This window comes from Lampris incognitus, chromosome 18 (genome assembly GCF_029633865.1).
Source record: "Lampris incognitus isolate fLamInc1 chromosome 18, fLamInc1.hap2, whole genome shotgun sequence".
Taxonomy (NCBI): Eukaryota; Metazoa; Chordata; class Actinopteri; order Lampriformes; family Lampridae; genus Lampris; species Lampris incognitus.
Window position 1 is genome coordinate 14,849,131 of NC_079228.1, and position 21,038 is coordinate 14,870,168.

At 46.1% G+C, this 21,038-nt stretch overlaps 2 protein-coding genes across 2 annotated transcripts; both read left to right on the top strand.

Annotated features, from left to right (window-relative positions):
• The first annotated feature begins 2,032 nt into the window (after nucleotides 1-2,032).
• On the top strand, nucleotides 2,033-8,017 carry LOC130128767 (probable methyltransferase-like protein 24). Its single transcript, XM_056298485.1, has 5 exons — nucleotides 2,033-2,514; nucleotides 4,094-4,192; nucleotides 5,348-5,484; nucleotides 5,708-5,975; nucleotides 6,554-8,017. Exons 1-5 carry the CDS (start codon nucleotides 2,245-2,247, stop codon nucleotides 6,857-6,859), a joined length of 1,080 nt encoding a protein of 359 aa, XP_056154460.1. The 5' UTR covers nucleotides 2,033-2,244; the 3' UTR covers nucleotides 6,860-8,017.
• A 581-nt stretch (nucleotides 8,018-8,598) lies between these two features.
• Nucleotides 8,599-20,318, top strand: wasf2 (WASP family member 2). The gene is made up of 9 exons (XM_056298238.1): nucleotides 8,599-8,725; nucleotides 11,140-11,306; nucleotides 11,569-11,703; nucleotides 13,454-13,607; nucleotides 13,937-14,054; nucleotides 14,278-14,399; nucleotides 16,176-16,334; nucleotides 16,610-17,103; nucleotides 17,695-20,318. Exons 2-9 carry the CDS (start codon nucleotides 11,174-11,176, stop codon nucleotides 17,850-17,852), a joined length of 1,473 nt encoding a protein of 490 aa, XP_056154213.1. The 5' UTR covers nucleotides 8,599-8,725; nucleotides 11,140-11,173; the 3' UTR covers nucleotides 17,853-20,318.
• Nucleotides 20,319-21,038: the final 720 nt, after the last annotated feature.

Here is a 21,038-nt window from a genome sequence, read left to right on the forward strand (position 1 = left end):
GATCCTCCCCTCCGCTAACTCGCACTTAATCTTTGTCTTGTGCCCTGACCCCGATCCAGCCCCAGCCCAGCCCATCTTCCCGAATGCCAGAAGACCAGTGCCGTCCTCTCCCTCTACCCCTCCCGCCACCCCTCCCTTCGTCGTGTCCCATGAGAGGAAAACTGGACTCAAAACATGATATCTGCTCTCGAAATACCAGCATCTGTACATAAGACTCCAGCTCCGAGGCCCCCGTCCAACCCCCCCTCCCCCTCCCCCAACGTATGATGTTTCATCAACGTGCCCTCCTCAGTGCTCTGCCATCGCTGGGGGCGGGGGGGGGGAGTTGGTGGTGGTAGTGGTGGTGGTGCGGTGGGGGGTGGAGGGGGGGCGGCGACTGCGGCATGGAGACTCAACAACACGTGTTTCTCTGTTTCAACTACAAGGGAAAGAGACGCTGAAATCACACGACGACCCCCAAAGAGACTCTTATTTCCTGCGTGTGAATGTGTGAGAGAGAGGAAAGTTTGCAGGGTTGCGATGATGTATGTCTTTGTGTGCGCATGTGGGTTGTGTGCGCATGCGCGCGTGTGTAAAAATGTGTATGTGTGTGCAAGTGTGTGTGTGTGTGTGTGTGTGTGTGTGTGTGCTTGTGTGTGCTTGTGCGTGCATGGGGTCAAAAAGAGTGGAGCTCGCTGGACGTCAGTCTTAGACAAAGGGCCTCTCTCCCTTCTTTCACTCTCTCCCTTATTTTTTCTGTGGTCTTGTGTTGTTTAGTGGTTTTTGTGATGACAACAAAAAAATTAATTGTATATCTGTCTGTTACATATCATGTATGTATCTGAGGTGCAAAATATTTAAATACACATTCTGTTCTTGCCATTGGTAACTCTGTAGCACATTGTTTCTTTAACAGATTGTGTGTGCGCGTGCGTGCGTGCGTGCGTGCATGTGAGTGAGAGAGAGAGAGAGAGAGAGAGAGAGAGAGAGAGAGAGAGAGAGAGAGAGAGAGAGAGAGCCTCCCTGGGTGTTTGGGCTTCACCGAGCCCGGAGAGTTTGGACGAGGACGCAAAACGACGGGGAGTGAAGGGGAGTGAGAGGAAGGAATGGAGTGGGGGGGGGGGGCCTAGGGAGATTGGGTCGGAGAGGGGAGAGAAAGAAATCAGGCTGAGGGTGAGGAAGGGGAGGGGGGAGGGTCCAAAGGGCGGTTTAAAGCTATCAGGCTTCAGTTCTTGCAGGAACCAAGTGTACAAAGTGTACACTATGAAAACAATTTATCCAGATAAGGACGCAAAGCATGCGAGTCTGAAGTCTCCGGTATTAAAGATTTCTCTTGTGCACAACCCGCGAGGGACTCGTTTGACTTTCTTGCGGGAAATAAGGTTACAGAATAAGGCTGCAGCTGATAGGTGTGCAGCGTATTAGCGATGTGTGCGTGATAGCGGGAACAGGCACACACACACAGTGCCAGAGAGAGAGAGAGAGAGAAGGCAGAAACCAGATGGGGGCATTTTAATGTCTGTTTACAGTTTGCTGTGTACAGTTTGTCAACAGGCTGACTAAATAGACACAGACATGGCCGGAGGAGTTGTGTTTGCTGTGACATTCCGATGCATGGTGGATGGGGACACACGCACTGTCAACAACGCCGCATGCGAGAGAGCGAGAGGGGAGGGGAGGGGTTGAACAGGGGAACAGCTCGCGTTCAAAGTAGAGCAATTATTTTCAAGAAATAATTGCTCTACTTTCAATTACGCATCATTATGAACCACGCTAAAATTGAATAAAATTCCAGTCGACACAATAGAGGGCGATATGATCACTAATTGGCGAGGCCAGAATGACTCCTGAGATGAAATGTTGGCCAGCAGGTAACGGAACCGGATATCTGCGTTCATGAGCGTTATGGTTGTTCTCAACATCTCGCGAGAAGTAAGACTTACAGTGCAGTTTTGTTTTGTTTTGTTTTGTTTTGTTTTTTTCAAACAGCGTCCCGGGTTACTCATTAAACAGGGCAGCCACTGTGTCAGTGCGCCGCCGCTGACCAAAGAATGCACTGCGTCACCGTCCCTCGCTCCCTCGGGGCTTTCAATAAAAGCAGCAGAGGAAACAGGAGGCCGGGGAGAGGAGAAAGGAGGAGTGTTCTCGGCCAGGGCTCGGCAGTCCGGCACGGAGTCAGCTGACTCTCCCCGGCGGAGGAGGGAGGCAGCGGAGAGGGGAAGGAGGGGGGGGAGAGAGATGGTCCCCGGCGCTCCGGACTAGGCCATGCGGGCCGGCGCGCGTGGCCGGCGGTGCGGGCTGCCCCGGGCGGGACTGCTGTCGATTCCGCCGCTCCTCCTCGCTCTCCTCGTCGGGCTCCTCTTGTTGAAGGTGTTGGGGGAGGTGGAGGAGGACGGCGGCGGCGTCGCCTTCTCCGTGATCAGTATCGAGCCGAAGAGGAGCCCGCACGGCGATGGAGCCCCGTCCAGAAGGCCGGAAGAGGAGGAAGAGGAGGACAGCAGGTACGAGGATGAAAACGAGATGCCCGCACAGCAGGTACGGACAGAGAGCGCGAGGGGGCAGGGGGGGGGCGGCGCGTGTCAGTCCCGCGCAGCTGCGGACGGCTGATAATGATTGTTAGTTGTGTTCATCTTAAAAGCGCAACTGTCGTGAAAATGAAGCTTTTTGTTTCTGTTTTGTTTTTATTACGTAAGATTTAAGACGGCCAACCCGCGCTACACAACTCTACACAAACTTTCCCCCTTACCAGTGGGGGGAAAGATGCAGTATGGTTTTGAATGTTTCTGATATTCAAGGTAACGCGTCATGCACGTCGTTGGGGGGTGGGGGGTGGGAGGTGTAAATAGTTAAAGTCGCGCATCTGGCGAAGTGACAAAGTTAAAAAAAAATCACACATTTTGAGTTTGATCTGCTTTATCTAACAGATGGTAACACAAGCGACCTCATTCCAATTCTTAACCATCTCTTGTTTGATTTGGCCAGGCGAGATTCTTTTCTATTTGTTCCTTTCTGAGTTTATTCGATTTGATTTTTCTGCAAAAACAAATGGGGGGGGGCTCGAGCTCCTCATCACCCACAGAGCTGCCTGACGCCAATAGTAACCAGCTGTGTGTTGATTTGACGTAGCAATGCCAGTGTATAACTGGTGTTCTGGTGTTGTGTAGCCCGGACTTGGTGGGTCAGTCAGGACACACAGCACTTCAGCCTCACTGAAGACACGACGGCACAGGTAAGGACACGGAGTAGGCAGGGCTGACCTGAGACCAGAGACAGCTGCTCTCGCTTTCTCTACGTCTCACTCTCTTTCTATCTATCCCCCCCCTCTCTCCACCAGACGTAAGACTAAGCTTAACATGTCTTTCTGTTATCAAGGTCTTCAGCCTTCATCTGTATTTATGTGTGAATGCGTCTGTCCCCTCTGTCCCTTAACCCTCTCATCCTCTCCTTATTTGTGCCCCCCAAACACTCTCTCTCTCTCACTCTGTCTGTCTCTGTCATTCTCTCTCTCTCTCTCTCTCTCTCTGCCCAAGGCTAACTTCTCTGATTCAGTCTGTGAATCATCAACTTCCCCCTCCTCACCAAGGTTGCCATGGTGACCACAGGAGTCTGCCTTAGAAGCGTGTGGTGTGTGTGTGTGTGTGTGTGTGTGTGTGTGTGTGTGTGTGTGTGTGTGTAGATGTGTAATGGTGGTGGGGGCTGTGCGCATGTTTGTGTGGGTATCTGTGTGTGTGTGTGCGTGTGTGTGTATATGTACATGTGTGCGTGTGTGTATGTTTGAGTGCCCGTTTGAATGTTACATTGCCTTGGGCAAACAAGTCACCAGCAGGACTGAGGTCAGAGTCTGTGACCCGCCTCTTCATCTCTTATACCTGAGGGGGGAGAGACAACACATACACCCACGCACATATGCACGCACACACACACACACACCAGCATTCCTGACATACCTATGGATTATTTAACCCGCTGCTCTGACCTTTCTTCCCACTGAGTCCTCATGAATCCCGAGGAATCCTCTGGCCGCTGCATGGCTGCCTACTGCGGTGCTCTATCAATGTATTGACATATGTGTGTGTTTGTGTAAGTGTGTATCTCTGTGTGGGTCTGTTTGCAGATAGGGACCAGGGGGCTGGAGGTGCAAGCGTGGGCAGCAGGCGAGCCCTCCTTCACAGCAGAGCTCGATCGAATCATTGCCTATATCACCAGGCCCCAGGTACATGGAACAACCGGGCGAGAAGTGGAGCTTTGATGAGAGCTATACTTCAGAACCCGCCAGGGGAAAGAAGACGACGTCTTACTGCCTTTACATTGACCGTCACATATTTTTCAATGTATTTTGAATGGCCAGTCCAGGTCTTGAAACCTACAACACCCAGGACAATGTTGAAATTTATTTGGAAAAATAAATAAATAAACAATAAACAATATAAAATAAATAATATGATAATTAATATAATACAATTAATAGTAATAGTAATAATAAATAAGGTGGTGCAGTGGTTAGCACAGTGTCCTCACAGCAAGAAGGTCCTGGGTTCGAGCCCCGGGGTGGTCCAACCTTGGGGGTCGTCCCGGGTCATGCTCTGTGTGGAGTTTGTATGTTCTCCCCGTGTCTGCGTGGGTTTCCTCCGGGGGCTCCAGTTTCCTCCCACAGTCCAAAGACATGCAGGTCAGGTGAATCGGCGGCTTGTTCAGGGTGTCTCCCCGCCTTCCGCCCAATGACTGCTGGGATAGGCTCCAGCATCCCCGCGACCCTGAGAGCAGGATAAGCGGTTTGGATAGTGAATGAATGAATGAGAAATAATAAAATAATAATAAATAATAGATACAATTTATTTATAATTCTTGCCACCTGTTATTAAAGAATTATAAAAACAATGAAACTAATAAAATAAACAGAGGTAAGAATTTAGACTAAATGATTAGAAATATCAGACATGAATCAAAAGCTGTTTAAATTTTAGTGGAATGAAGAATGCAAACTATACAAACACAAGAGTTTTTCTTGGAGACGTTACTGATCCTAATCCAAAACTTCCCTCTATAAAAAGATGCTGGAAGCCTAAAACAACTCATTTAGTTGTTGGTAATATCACTAGCAGAAAGTTTTTTACACCGGTTCGGGCGCTGCATCAGCCCGCCATTTGGCGTCCTTGGAACAAGTGACGGCTAAGCATCTTGCTTTGAGGACACTGATGGACACGGCTGCATTTGGAATTGGCCCCCTGCTTGATGACCGACCTCGCCAACCACTGGACCATTCTGCCGTCCACAAATAAAGCATACATTTGCTCTCGGCCACCCTCCACATACTCCCCCCGCCAGGCCGCTCATCTTGCCTTTCCTGCCCCCCCCCCCCCCCCCCCAGGTGAACTGCTCCAGGGTGCTGACTCCAGGCGAGTCCCAGGCGTCGCAGGCCTCCGGACATAAACTCCCCTGGCTGCTGTGTGCCGAGGAGTGGCTCCTTCCGGCTGGGAATTCGCCATGTGTTGCATATTCCTTCAGGTGCGTGGGTCCGGCTGTGTGTGAGCGCGTGCCACCATGTGTTTACATTCACTGGCAGAGTTGGAACAAACAATGCAATGCATATTTAATCATGCATACCATAATCTCCCTGCTCCTTCTTTGTTTTCCTGCCTCTGTGTTTCTGTCTCTCTTCTCTCTCTCTCTCTCTCTCTCTCTCTCTCTCTCTCTCTCTCTCTCTCTCTCTCTCTCTTTCTCTCTGTAGTATGGATGGGGGAGATGCAGACTTCCTACAGACTGTGTTAGGACTGGGATGTGAAGTCCACAGATTTGATCCCAGCAATATGAATGCATCTGGTGGTCACCATGGCAACAGTTTGGCTGGTAGCCGTGGTGACGGAGGCGTGGTCAGTCATCACAGGATGTGGCTGGAGTGGCGAGCTCTGAGGAAACAGAAGCACAAGAGGAAAGGCAGCTTGGGTAGTGTCTCTCAGACACTGGCAGACATCATGGAGACTCTGGGGCATCGCACAGTAATATGAGCGCACACTTGCGAGCGCACGCACACACACACTTTGAGACACGAGTACTATCTGCACACACACAGAGCCAAACAAACATACTTTACAGCTCCCTCACCTCGCTATACCCACAAAGCACTCTTACTTGTATGTTGCCATAGCAACTGGGCTCTGCGCCATCCCTGGCTGCCATAGTAACAATTCAAGTCCGATTTTTTACACACTGGCACAGTTAGAGCCTTTAACCACAAGAGGGAGCTGTATACCTACAGTATAGGTGTTTGTGTATGTATGACAGTATATATTAAACACATTTACGAATAAGTAATTTTAGTTTTTATTTTCAAGTTTTAACGTGTTCGCTAATGCAATGGGATCTAACCTAATGAAGAATAGGATGATTAGGAAGGAACAAGTTCTATTTGTGGTCTGGAAAACAATAGCGATGTCTAATGTTCAGCAAGAATATATTTTTTGGGGGGGGTTATAGAAACGGCAACATTAATTTTAATACATGTTTGCACCACTCCCATTGCTCTGTCTGTCTCTCTCTTTCCCCTTGTCTGTCTGTCTCTCTCTGTGTTATTCAGGTGCACTTCCTGTATGCTGACCTGGTCAGCGCTGAGTGGCGCGTTTTTCAGAACTGGATGGAGCACGGAACTGTTCAAACTGTCCATCATCTAGTTGCCACAATGCACCTGAAATGGGCAGGGTTTGAAGTGGGCGGGACTGAGGAGGAAGTGATACGCTATTGGTTCAGCATTCTACAGGGACTAAGAGCTTGTGGATTTCAACTCGTCTATAGCTGTCCAGGAGAAGGACACAGTGTCCTTAAAAGGATGGTAGCTAATGTTCACAGCGCCTACACACTTAGCTGGGTCAACATGAGACACTAGGGCTCACAGGAATGTTGACACACAAATGCTCTGTCATGCAGACATTGTGGATAGCCTCATGGGGAAAAAAAGACAATCTCGCACTGATCATTTTACAGTTCTGAGAGGACTTTATCTGAAAGCACACTCTTTCTTTCCACTGATACCAGCAGGGAGTTCATGAAAATTAGGCGAAGTTTAAGTAAAAGGCCACTTTATACCCCACCTCACGCAAAAGTGCACACAAATAAACATACTGCAGGAGGACGTAATGAGGGACAGGGAAAAGTGCAAGAGGCATCAGCTCCATTTGGACCTTATCTTTTCACATGCGTGCACGTGCTGCACATTAAGTAAATTATCCAGTATGCGCAGCGTATGTCAGAAGTCACGTTAATGAGTCGTGCCGCCATCTAGCGGACAACAAGGACTCTGCAGGGTTTTTTTTTTTGCTCCACCTCTACTGTGTCCAATATGACCAAATACGGAGGTGAATACTCAGTCTACACATTCAATACAGCTTTTACGGGGACACGACAAGAGAATGTTTTTTTGCCAGATGTTGAAAATATGTTTTTATTCCTGCCATCAGCAATAACCGTCAATTAAGGTTTTAATTATATGAACTTTGCTTGGACACCGATTGCACCCTGACTAGCCCGAATCTGCAAAACACCTTTACAGATTAAATAGATAATAATAAAAAGTTCCACCCATTGTTTTTAATGATATTAGTGGGGTGACAGTAAAGAATGATTAGTCGTTTTCGTCCCTTTAACCAAAACCCTTAGCTTAATTATAACAGGTTGACGTTTTAAGGCAGCAATGTAACTTGCCGTTTTAATTAAAAGTGCCTTATAATTTTACAGCGAATGGCCACTGTTTAACCGTGCCCCGATTTGCCCAAATCTGTAAACTTCCTTACAGCTGAAACACAAGAAAACATTCCCTTCCCCCATTTTACTTTTTGTTTTCCTTATGTTTTACTATTTTACAGTGTGTGTGCTGATTCCGCCTGCTCACATTGTGTTAAACCGTTAAATGTTATTTCTCTTTTGTCGGGTGATCAAATTTCATTGCTTGTGTGCACTGGTGCACGATCTGTGGATTAGTCTGTGAGGCTGCTGTGTTTCTTTGCAGTTTATCCAACGATTTTACGTGCAATAAAATGGTTTAGTCACTGAGAAACTGAGACTTGGTTGATTACGCGGTGCGATGGGTTGTGTGTAGTTCTCTCCTCTCTTGGACTGCCAGCTGGCTAAAGGGAGACAATTGTCAATTTCTCGTAACATATCCGTCGCCTAGCCTGCTGCAAGTCACCTGGCAACAACAAATTAAAAAAAAAAGACATCTCGTGAATCTACGTCATTTGCCACAGGCTTCACTTTGGATAAGAATGATAAAAAAAAAACCTCTCATTTGGGAAAGGCTAGTTTACCCTCACATGAGTCTGCTTTCAATTTAAGCGGGTTGCAAGGGGGCCACACGGCGTAGTGGGTCTTCTGCCTCTCTCGCCCATTCACAGAACACAATGCCGGTCATACCGCAGACGCGCCGCAACTCGCCCGAACGTCGACAGGAACGAGCCCCGGTGCCTCCGCCCTCCCCTACGCAAATTACGGACACATGTTTACGGCTACTCAGGGTGGAGTTGCGCTTTTTACGTTAAAAGTTCCGTATCCTGTCCTCGGAATCACCTCGACAGGCGTCGCAGCCAATGGAATCAAAGAATACACACGCCTCGACCAATCGCAAGTTACCGAACCCGGGCTTTCGCGTTCTTCTCCTCAGTTCCTGTTCCCAGCCCGCTTCTTGGGGGAAACCTTGAATTAGGACAGCGACGGGGTCGGTTTTGACAGATTTTTTTTAAAGTCGACGGTGTTGACGGTAAGTTGAGGAAATGTAACCGGCGTGCCTTTTATTAAGCGAGAGACGTCGACGACCGTTTGTATTCCTGCTGTCGGGCGTTAAGGAGACGCGCTTTTAAGTTACTTCCTGCTCTGACGAGGCCGACGACCCAAGCTTCGTTTCAGTTCCCGAACCCGAACTGATTTTGGTGTCGACGGACGCTTTCGGGCAACGCGTACGTTTATCGTTTGAGAAACAGCATTTTAATGGTTGTCGTAGAAAACGAGACCCGAGAGGAAAACTCAGTCGGACGAAACAGTTGGGATTTGTTGCCTTAAACACCACTTGCACATAGTTGGAGTGGAAGGCTGCATTCCTGTAGAAGGAGGTTGTGACAAGTGGAGAACCGCATTGACTCGTAGAGGGTGAATTTTCATTGTGTCTGGGGGGAAATAAAAACGAGCGTAAGTCCAGCCTGCTGCCTCCAAGAAAGGTACAGGAGAGAGCTCTGCAGCCACCGAAGGACCCTTGCAGTACAACGTTCCTCGCTTGTAAGGCCCTGACATCAAAAACTTGCAATTAAAGTAACCAACATGAGGAATAGGGAGCGCCACTAAGTACACTTTAAGTAAGCCATACTCACATTCTGCCGAAATTAGACAAGTCTACAGTCATGGCGCTCTTGGGGGAGGCCTGCGTGACTTTACAAAGTAGACCATTATAGCTGTGGACCTCGCCTGAACTCTTACAACCGAAGCTTTGTTTGGTGGTATCAGAATGCCTTATGAACACTGCGAGCGTCACGTCCCCGAAACCACTGCTCTCAAACAACTGTTTTTCTTAACCCAGTCGCACTTCTGCCATTTCCCAGTTTTGTTCACGTTGGAACTGACGAGGGTCGGACTGGAAACTGTATGGCGTGCAGGAAAGAACAAACCTTCCTGTTTTGGTTCTGCTTTAGTTCTGTCTGGCAAAGTGTGTATTTTTATACAGCTCTGTGGCCATCACGTCAAATGGGATGGCATATTTCTGTCACACACATATGTAATATGTGGCAGATGTCTGGTCTCGGTGTTCTCCAGAACGTCTCCATACTTCGTGTGTTCTCCTCAATACCATATCATTACCAGAATCAGATTCATTGCCAAGTAGTTCAAGAACATACAAGGAATATGACTTAGTATGTTGGTGCATTAGGGAAAAATTAACAGCAACAGTAAGGTAAAAGTTAAAAGAATAATATATATACCAGTAAAAATAAAAATAGGCGAAATAAGGTGCAATAATGTGGGAACACTGAGAAAATGGCAAGTACTCTATGAAATGGTAATGACAATTTTTAAATAAGTAATTATCTACAGAATGTTGTAGAATGATAGTTATTTACAGGGTAGTGCAGGCTTATGCAAAGTGTCCATGTACAGAGGGCACAGTAGGGCTAATAGATATATTGCACTGTGTTTTTGCATGTGAGTGTGTGTTCATGTATGTTGGTGTATGTCATGTCGTGGTGTGGAGAGAGGAACAAAGGGGGTGCGGGGGCCAGTGGCTGTATCTGTGGGTGTCTGGGGACTTGTTGGAAAGGTCTACTGCTGTGGAGAAGAAGCTGGTCTTGTGGCATGAGGTTCTGGTTTTAATAGACCATAGCCTCTTTTCAGAGGGGAGCGTTTTGAAGAGACCATGGCCTGGGTGGGAAGGGTCGACCATGATCTTTCCTGCTCGCCTCAGTGTCCTTGATGTTTACAGGTCCTGGAGGGCTTGCGGGTTGCAGCCAATCACCCTCTCAGCAGAGGGAATGATGCACTGCAGTCTGACCTTGTTCTTGGCAGTGGCAGCAGTGTACCAGATAGTGATGGAGGAGGCGAGGGTAGACTCATTGATGGCAATGTAAAAGTATACCATCATTGGCTTTGGCAGGTTGAACTTCTTCAGCTGTCGCAGGTAGTACAGCCTTTACTTTGCCTTCTTGGTGAGGGAGCTGATGTTCAGCCCCCACTTGAGGTGTTGGGTGATGATGGTGCCCAGGAAGTGGAAGGATTCCACAGTGTCGACTGGTGGGGGGCATCCACAGTGTTGACTGGTGGGGGGGGGGCACACAGGGTGATGGGGGTGTGTTCTTTCTGAAGTTCACAACCATCTTCACTGTCTTTAGAGCGTTGTGCTCCAAATTGTTTTGGTTGCATCAGGACACCAGATGGTCAATCTCCCATCAGCAAACCTCAGGAGCTTGTGTGGTGACTGGAGATACAGCTGTTTGTATACAGGGAGAAAAGTAGAGGGGAAAAGATACAGCCTTGAGGGGAACCGGTGCTGATGAACCAGGAGTCAGAGACATTTTTCCCCAACTTCACATGCTTTATAATTTTTAAAATTTATGATTTTACATCCATTACTTGTTCTAATGTTTACATTTGTCTGATACTCAAGTGAATCCCTAACTGCTTCCACAACAGGGCCGTGCCCGTGCTTCACCCTCCATCGTCCACCATGCCTCTGGTGACAAGAAACATCGAGCCTCGGCACTTGTGTCGTCAGACCCTCCCCAGTACCATCCGCAGTGAACTGGAGTGTGTCACCAATATCAGCCTCGCCAACATTATCCGTCAGCTTGGCAGCCTCAGTGAGTGTTAACTGTGTGTGTGTGAGAGTGAGAGTATATGCAGGTATGCACATGTATATACAGAAAAAATTCAATGCCTCTCTTTGTGTAGTAAAAAAATAATGGGTGGTAATTTCAGCTAGAGAATATCCATGAAGTGACTTACAAAACTCCCATGTTGAGTGTGTTTTAGAATTTTTAGATTTAAATATCACAAGTATGTCTATTGTTAATTTCAAATATGTGTGCATGCATGCGTGTGTTTGTGTGCGTGTGTGTGTAGGTAAGTATGCAGAAGATGTGTTTGGAGAACTTTTTGTACAGGCTGGAGCATTTGCCATCAGAGTGAATACACTGGGTGAAAGAGTGGATCGTCTCCAGGTCAAAGTCACACAGCTAGACCCCAAAGAAGAGGAAGGTTAGGATGCATGCTGCTACAATAATCCATCTGAATGAATAAAGCTAAAGATCATGAATATCTCGTTGTCTTAGTTTGGCTGACACATTCAAGGTTTGGCAAGTTTATTTGCATAGCACATTTCATATACAAAGCCAACAGAGTGTTCAACATATAGATTGCCGATTCAGTACATCTGCCAGTGCTATACTTTGATGATTAAAAAAACTGTTCAATTTAATCAATTTAAATCCATCAAAAGAAGGCAAATCTAATTAGCTCCACCAGGCGGTAGCTTGGAGGAGATTATGTGTTTGGTGTGTGTGTACGTGTGTGTGCACGTGTGTGTGCATGCGCATGTGTCTGCAGCTAATCTTGCAAACTACCGGACCTATCAGCCTAAATTTTTTGTCCTCAGTTAAGACTGTATGATGAAGAACCTCACATGGTTAAGGTGATTTAAAAACCTTTGAAAAACATTTTGTTCTCGCTATCATTGTTCTCTCTCTCCATTCATTCTCTAGCTCGCTTGACCAACGCTACCTGCTCTGAGTCAACCTTGGGTTATGTGTGACTCACATCTACGGTTGAGTCATTCTTATCCATATGAGCCTTGAAAGTAAATGAGAAGTCGATCGTATTTCGCAAGCCAGCAAAATAATTCACTGCTTATCTCAGCACAGGAGAACTGGAGGAACACTGGATGAACCAAACATTTTTTACCTTATTCACCTCACTGCGACACGGAAGGGCCATAGTCTCCAATGTTAAAACTCCGCTATGAAAATAAAATTTCAAGAGTAGGATTAATCACAGTCATAGCTGGAAATCATCTCAGTAGCTGTAATAAAACATTTCCCATGGCTGAGCTTTGTTCTCTTACCATTGTTTTATGAATGAAAGTCAATCAGCAGAGCAGCCATTCGCCGTGACTCATTTATATCGTGAAAACTGCGACGGTTAAACACATTTGACATCTTTTAATAAGGGCTTTGAAATTATGATAGCCTGATCTCATTTCATGTCAGACTTGGTTGCTTTCATGTGAGGGTCCGCCTAGGAGGCTGCACATAGACTGACAAGCAAAACGTGTTTATTAGGTAATTTTTTTTTTTTTTAGTTTGAGCTCTACATATTAAAAAACATTTTTTTCCCGTATTTCCCCTTCAGTCAACTTGGGCGTTGGGCAAAAGTCTTATAATGGCAGGAAAGATACTATTGTTTTCCACAGCAGCAAGAAGATGCTTAGAAACCGTTTTTTTCAAGAAGCTTAGAAATAAAAGGTAGTTTAGAAATTGGATGATAATTGTATCTAGAAGGATAGGATCAAGCCCATGATTTCTACAGATGATGTTCTCAGACCCAGTCTAAAGACTAGATCTGGAGTGTGGCCACAGTTATGAGGCACGGTTATCCTGCCTTATCCTTTGCATTTGCCTGCCATGGTGAAGATGTAAAACGCTATGTGACATCCTTTTTCAGTAAACATAAAAACAGTGACAGTAAACATAAAAATTAGCATCTACAAAAGTGGTCTTTATGTGAATATTTGTGAATTAGCTATTGTTTTGAACGTACTTTCTGATACTTCCAGTCTCTGGTATGTTTACATGGAAACTCTCAGGATTGTAGCTTTAAAGTCTGTGAACTGGGAAGCTCTTCCTTAATTGAAACAGGTAAATGACCTGTTGATCATAAAATGACCTGTCCTCCTCTACTATGCATTGAAATACTCTGCCTTTTTCTACTTTTTTTTTTCTTTCTCTTTTAGTATCCCTGCAGGCCATCACTACTCGGAAGGCCTTCCGTAGTAATCTGACCCAGGACCAGCAGCTGTTTACCAGGCCGTCTCTGCCCATGCCTGTGCAGGACACCTATAAGATCTGCGATGAACCCCCGCCACTCACCATCCTCAGCCAGTATCGGTAGGACTGGGCACAGACGGATGCCTAGATACATTCCTCTTCCCTAGATTGTATTTGTTGTGATTGTCTGTTTTACTATTTTCAGCATGTTTTACTATATATACTCTTATCTAGGTTTAATTCTTCACTGCTGCGGTGTCCTCTTCCAAAATAAAATTTTCCTCCTACTCACACCTTTATAATGCAACATCACATTTATGCACATATGGACATAATATAAATGCAATCCCTCCCTCATCCATTATGTATATATATTCAAATGTGTTCAGTAAACGTTCATCCGACAAGACAGATGCAGTAAACTGATGTTTGCAAATCATTGTCCGTAGGGAGGATGGTAAGGAGGCCCTTAAGTTTTACACTGATCCCTCCTACTTCTTTGACCTGTGGAAGGAGAAGATGCTGCAAGACACCAAAGACATCATGAAGGAGAGACGCAAGCACAGAGTGAGACATACACACGCACACACACACACCACAAACTAGTAATTTGTGAATTAGTCAGTGAGAAGTAACGCATTGAGGGGTATAAAGGAGTTGATTTAGTCACCAGTCAGCGCTCCAAAGGAGAGCTGTCAGATCCACCCCGCATCCCCACCACTCTCTTCATCCATCTCACCTCTCTCCCTTTCTCCCTCTCTCCATCCATCTCTCTTTCTCATTTGAGTAGAAGGAAAAGAAGGACAATCTGAACATGCGGACGCTTAATCCAAGGAAGATCAAGACCAGGAAGGAGGAATGGGAGCGTCGCAAGATGGGGGAGGAGTTTGTGGTGCCAAAAAATGAAATGACGTAAGTTTGCATACTGGAAAAGCAGGAAGATTAAAGACTCCATAGAGAAAAAGGAGGGTGGGGTTGACGTATTGGTGTGAAGTGGTTATGCACTGACATCAGAGGTCCTTAACAGCATTTTGGGGGCTCTGTAGAAAACAGTGACAAGCTGGATCGCCTCTATTTCTTTTATAGTCAACACTGAATACACATATTGAGAGAATGTGAATTTCTGCTTATAAATTTCCACTCGCTGTCGTTTACCCCCCAGAATACAATGAAATGCCCTCTTGGAGTAAATCATGTCTGAAAGCAATATTTTCCCAGAAGCTGCCCCAGGTGGGAGTTGTTTCTGTGTTTTAAAATACTGTCAGCCAGGGTATGAGTTGCACCACTCCACTTTTGGCTCAGGTCGGACAAAGTCATATTTGGTGTTAGTGGTCACTTGCTAATTTTCAGAGAAGCAGTCAACAAGCTCGCGTTGCCAGCGAAAACACCTACATAATGTAAAGTAAGTCTGCTATGACAGATATAATTTTGATGTCTGCTTCATAGCAGATATTCCAATCAAATCATAGGCCACCATGTATACATAATGTATACATTATAAATAACAAACTGATTCACTCAGGAAGTGTAGGGTAATTTTTGATGATCAAGTAGCTGTGGGGAACTGTTGACACTCAGACCCATAGGAGATTGACTTGGCTTTAGTGATTTGTTTTATTTCAGAGTTTACATCTGCGTTAAAGGATTGTTTCCTTGGCGTCTGCTACCTCAACTGTATGTGTTCAGTTAAATGTGTCTTTGTCTACTTCTCTCTCTTGTCAATCATAGGCTAAGGGGACTGGCTCCCCTGTGATGCACTCACCGTACTTATATGCTTATTGTTTAGATAATCATGGACCTAGCATGATAAAAAACATTTATGAATCCTTCTCAGGTGGTCAGCTTAAGTGCAGGTTCAAACCCCAACTGCTGTTCAAATCAAGATTTTCTGTAACATATTAGTTTATTACAGTATGGCGGCATAGTGTCGCAGTGGTTAGCGTGGTCGACTCACAGCAAGAAGGTCCTGGGTTCGAGCCCCGGTCTAGTCCAACCTTGAGGATCATCCCAGGTCGTCCTTTGTGTGGAGTTTGCATGTTCTCCCCGTGTCTGCGTGGGTTTCCTGCGGGTGCTCCGGTTTCCTCCCACAGTCCAAAGACATGTAGGTCAGGTGAACTGGCCATACTAAATTGTCCCTAGGTGTGTGTGTGTGTGTGTGTGTGTGTGTGTGTGTGTGTGTGTGTGTGTGTGTGTGTGTGTGTGTGTGTGTGTGTGTGTTTGTTGGCCCTTTGATGGACTGGCGGCCTGTTCAGGATGTTTTGCTGCCTGCCGCCCAGTGACTGCTGGGATAGGCTCCAGTATCCCCGCGACCCTGAGCAGGATAAGCGGTTTGGATAATAAGTGAATGTTACAGTATCCCAGCATCTGTACACAGTGCTAATTGCAGCAGTGCAACTACATTCATGAAGCAATATTAGTGATTGTCATTTCCTGAGAGCTACAGGGTTTCTGTCGTTCTGAAGGTATAGCCACCATAAAACTGAATGACAAGTCCTTTCTTTTAAGGGTAACCACTGGAAATGTCTTTTTCATATCTTAAGAACAGCAGCAGTGCACTAAGACCTGTCAGTGCAAGTTTGCTGATGTGTGTCCAAAAATATTCTGTTTTGTGGTACCTGGTATGAAGAGATTGAGCAATCCCTGGAAAAAGTATTTGCGACTGATATTGATGGGAATAATCTTTTAAAGGAATTCCTTGGAGGGTCTCAACGGCAGTATTGGTTCTGGAGAAGGCTTCACCTCTGAGGGCTTAGAGCTGAGTACGGGCTCCTATGCATTTGACCCCGGCTCCCCTCTCCCTCCTCCTGCTCCTGATGACTTCCTTCCACCTCCGCCACCAGACATGACGTAAGTAGCAGATATATCACACATAGACATGCGTTGCCGACACCCTTTAACCCCTGCCTCCAAATGCTACGCCTGCTGAGGCTGCACGTGAATGTATTGTAAAACTGCAACATGCACAAAGATGTGTGTAAATGATCGAAGGGCATGTGCTATTATGTTAAGCAGTTACAAAAGTCTTAGGCTTTCACCTAAAAATGAAGGGAATTATAATTTCATCTCCACATCAAAATTTGAAGCACCAGCAGCCAAGTTAACATGCAATTTGCCATTGGCAGGTATAATGATGGAGGGTATGGAGTACCAACCCAGAAACGCGGCAGCCTGCTGAGTCCCACCCACCCTCCTCCTGCCCCTCCCATGGCCTCCCCGGCTGCCAGCTCCCGCCCCAATCTCGCCCCTCCTCCTGCTCCTCCTCCCCCTCCTCCCTCTTCTGCCTTCGGCGCTCCCCCGCCTCCCCCTGGCTTTGACTCCCCTCCCTCCCCTCCTCCCCTCTCCCCCTCCAACACAGCTTATGCCGCCTCTCCTGCTCCCCCTCCGCCTCCCTCCATGGCCGTCTCTCCTCCTCCTCCCCCAGCTCTGCCCCAGAACGGGGGTCCACCACCTCCTCCTCCTCCACCACCACCCCCCGGCCCTCCACCCCCACCCTCTGGGCCTCCTGCTCCCCCTCCGCCCTCCTCTGGTGGTGGGGTCACCCCCAGTTCTGCTCCTAAGCCCCAGCCAGCGCCTGTTGGTGATGCGCGCAGTGACCTTCTGCAAGCCATCCGGCAAGGTATGACTCTGCCTCTGCACGGAGAAACGAGTTCCAGTAACCAGCTCAGATTGATTGAGTCAAGTTCACAAACCCTCAAGCGCATTTAAATCAATTGTTTGAATATCGGTGTTACCTGAAAATCCCTTTATACCCTAGAACTGTCATGTGTTGCAGATTAATTCAATTAATGTTATTTGGTATTGATCTAAAATGAATTTTATTGAAATTTGGTGTTTTTTTTAGCACTTTAAATTGTTGTAAATATGAAGTAACACTAGCCATTTCAGAGTTGTTGGCTAAAAATAAGCCTAAAGACTCATAAGGGTATTTTGGCTAATGGTTTTAAACACATGTATGTAGTCTCAAAATATTTTACAATACTATCAGACATGTGTACGTTAGAATAACTGGGGGGAAAAAACAAGAAACATGGCCAACTAGCTTTACAATAGAAAGCAGTTCCGTATAGGGCTCAACTGTACACACTACATCAAAACACATCTTTTGCTTGACCTACACATTCAGTTGTGGGTCTTAAACCAATTATCTGACTAAATCTGGCTGTTTGGGAATTAGGCACTCTGTCTAATCTTCACCCTCCCTACTCAGGCTTCAACCTCCGTAAGGTGGAGGAGCAGCGGGAGCAGGAGAAGAGGGACCACACTGGCAACGACGTCGCGGCCATCCTGTCACGCCGCATCGCTGTGGAGTGCAGCGACAGCGAGGATGACTCCTCCGAGTTCGACGATGATGAGTGGTCTGACTGATTGCCACTTCACCTTCGCCAGCGCATTTCTTGCCACCTTAGAGCAACATCAGAGCATTTCCATTCAAATTAGCCTCCCTGGTACTGATGGGGTAGAGGTTCTCTGTATGTGTGTGTGTGTGTGTGTGTGTGTGTGCGTGTGCGTGTGAGAGTTGAGTCAGCGTGTGTGCATGTACACATCATGACCAGACACTTTGTCCTGTTTGATATCGGTCACATTCCTCTACCCACGCACATATTCTCATTTATTATGAAATTCCCGAAGATCAGAGGGGCAGAGGGCCAAATGTTCGAGTGTTTTTGCTGGCTCAGGGTGTGTATGTGCATTTCCTGGCACTATTAAAAGCTTTTTATGATTGCCACACTGTCAGGGTAGATAGCTTAGCTTTATGCTTGTCATTCTGCTGTGTTTGTGTGTGTGTGTGCATTAGGGCTGTCAAAATTGCCCAAAGTTACATTCCTTCTTAAAAAACACATAGGTTCGAACCCATTCGAATATATTTTTGCGCATTATGTCCATAAGAGGGCAAACCAGTACGACCAGAGACATAACTATATACTAGTATAGGTATATTTATTTCACCGTAAACATGTCTTTAAAAGATCCGCATACCTACACATTACAACATAAACAAATAATGTCCTATACTGTAAAACTTAATTTAAAGACCCCCCCCCCCTCTCTCTTTCTTTTTCTCTGCCGTGGTTGGTGCTAGAGTGAGAAATGAGAACGCGCCGTCTCGGAGCGAGACGAATGATTTGTAACTGGCGTGTTATCCGATAGCCGGACTTGTATACAGATGAGGTCATGTTCATACTGGTTACTAGTGGTGGAATGCTAAGCTAACTGTAGCGTACCTAGCTTGCATACGACTTTACCTCAAAGTTCGACAAATTTTTTTTTTCCTGTTTTCTGGCCAAAATCTGAAGTCTTTCCATACTGGGCTTTTTAGATTGTTCAGAGGGAAGGTCGCTCCCTCTGCAGCCGAGTTGGGCTGTGAGCTGTCTGCCGTCTTTACCACACGGTTGTTGTTGAATTGTTCGCTCGTTGCAGTGTGACCTAAAGTTCATTTTCAACCAGTGGAAGTCGTCACGTGTGTCCGTCATGCGGCGTGTTCGGTGCAGCGGTCAAGGCTCTTGCGCGAAATCGCGAGGCAGACCGCTGAATATTAATTTTCACAGTCGATTGTTTTTTTTTTTTTTACAATTCGGTTATATATCCCTTGACAGCCCTAGTGTGCATGTGTGTTTCAGTGAGAACATCAGCTTCTCGTATCTCGGTCTGTATCTCAGTGTTCAGAATGAAGTGTCCTCTGCTGCTGGCCAACTGCCTGCTTTTATCTGCTTTTATGTATTACGGCAAAGGCTGCCAGAGAGGAAGCACAGTTACATACATATACAGGTCCACATAAAAGGTCACACATACACACACATATGTACAGCCCTGTGATTATTTGATTATTATGTAGTGATAGTGGGCTACAATACATTTGGATTTGACTTGACATACACAAGCACGACTACACTTCAGACAGTTGTTTACATGAACTCTGTAAGACGTCATGTGAATCTGAAGATCCTCACTGTCTCCCCCCCCCCACACACACACACACAGTAGGTTAAAGAGATGTTAAGTTTTCCATTATGTATTTAATCTTTTATGTATATGCAGTCAGTTTAAGACCAAAAGCATAGATGGCTTTTTTTTTATTCCCCTTTTCCCTCATTTCCCCCCCTGCGGTTGTCATTGGACCAGTGGGCTTGGAGATGTTGGTCAAATTGCCCGACAGGGAATTCAGGCCGGGTGAATGATCAGAACGGCTGCTGATCGTGAATAAGGCATTCTAGATTTCAGTGTGAATAGTAAGTGTTGTCTCATAGTCCGCAACGCTGTCTCCCCCGCATGGCGGGTGAGGATTCATTGCGTTTGACACGATTGCCATATCACTGAGCATATGGTGACACAAAACAGATGCCATTATTCATTTATAAGAGACCCCAGCTTTGCCAAGTCTTTCGTCCTGCAGCTTGTCCACGTGGAATCCCCCCCTCCCCCGTGTGTATGTACTACAGATACACAAGTCTTGATGAAGCTGTGTACCTGCACTCGTTTTAAGGGATGAGATGCCCACTCTTAACCTCATCCTGCCTCTTTTAAAAGTGCCTTCTTTTAATATTCTACTTCAGTGCCCCCCCCCCCCCCCGGGTGAACTTGATTAACCACACTGGTCAGCCTGCTTCTATGAATTATCTTATGTGGCCATTGAGTCAGATGTAAAACTGAAAGCTGTTCAGTGTGGCTCCACTTTAGTTGCTCAAGTAAGTGCCTTCATTTTGATGCAACAGACACTTTTGAAGGCACAGTTTAGATCGCATGTTTTGCCAAAGCTCTGCTTCTCCTGCCTAAATTCTCTAATTAATAATTACTAGATCATCATTACTATCAATAAAGTTAAAATATATGACAGTGACGGTTTGAGTGTTTGTTTTTTCCTCTCTCTTCCTTGACAGTGGCTGAGTAAGGCTGGCACGAATGGAACTGGGGAAGTGGTTGGATGTTTCTGTGGTACCTGAAGTAATGTTTTTAACTGTGGACACCACTTCCCGTAGCGGTGCGTTAATCCGGGATGACAGAGAGAGCTTCTCGGTCCAGAATTCACCCTTTATGATAACCGTGGTGTGCATCCTTTTCACACATCCCCAGTATTGCCTGTGTGGCATGTGTGAAAATCAGTATAACTATTGAAAAATATGTAGGTACCAAGCAGGAGGAGGGATGGATGGATGGATGTTACATAAACCCTCCCTCGTTTATATATTTAAAGGATGTGATGGGTGCAGAGAGATGAAAATGACACCAAAACTCACTTTAGCCTCGAAATAATTTAGGATGCAAGGCTAAGGGGACTTGGTCTGTCCTTAACTTAGAAAGAGAGAGAGAGAGGGGGAGAGAGAGAGAAGCTGAAAGCCACAGCATCGGCGAGGAGAGAATGCGACGTCACTTGGTAGAAAAAAAAAGCATATTTATTATTCATCTTTATAAAATATTCACTCGTCTCTCAAAAAAGGTTGTGCAACATGAACATAAGGTCAGAAACTTTTCAAAAGTGCCTTTAACGTTGTCTGTTATTGGCATTCAAGTAAACAAAAAAAATTGGCCTTTGGATAGCTGATGTCATTAAGATGT

What these genes read in the sequence shown, in the direction of transcription:
- LOC130128767 (XM_056298485.1), top strand. Translation starts at nt 2,245, where the DNA reads ATGCGGGCCGGCGCGCGTGGCCGGCGGTGCGGGCTGCCCCGGGCGGGA. An exon ending in TGTGTTGCATATTCCTTCAG is followed by an intron (nt 5,485 to 5,707) that starts GTGCGTGGGTCC and finishes TTCTCTCTGTAG; the next exon opens with TATGGATGGGGGAGATGCAG. An exon ending in AGACTCTGGGGCATCGCACA is followed by an intron (nt 5,976 to 6,553) that starts GTAATATGAGCG and finishes TGTGTTATTCAG; the next exon opens with GTGCACTTCCTGTATGCTGA.
- wasf2 (XM_056298238.1), top strand. Translation starts at nt 11,174, where the DNA reads ATGCCTCTGGTGACAAGAAACATCGAGCCTCGGCACTTGTGTCGTCAG. An exon ending in ACCATCCTCAGCCAGTATCG is followed by an intron (nt 13,608 to 13,936) that starts GTAGGACTGGGC and finishes CATTGTCCGTAG; the next exon opens with GGAGGATGGTAAGGAGGCCC. An exon ending in AGGAGAGACGCAAGCACAGA is followed by an intron (nt 14,055 to 14,277) that starts GTGAGACATACA and finishes TCATTTGAGTAG; the next exon opens with AAGGAAAAGAAGGACAATCT.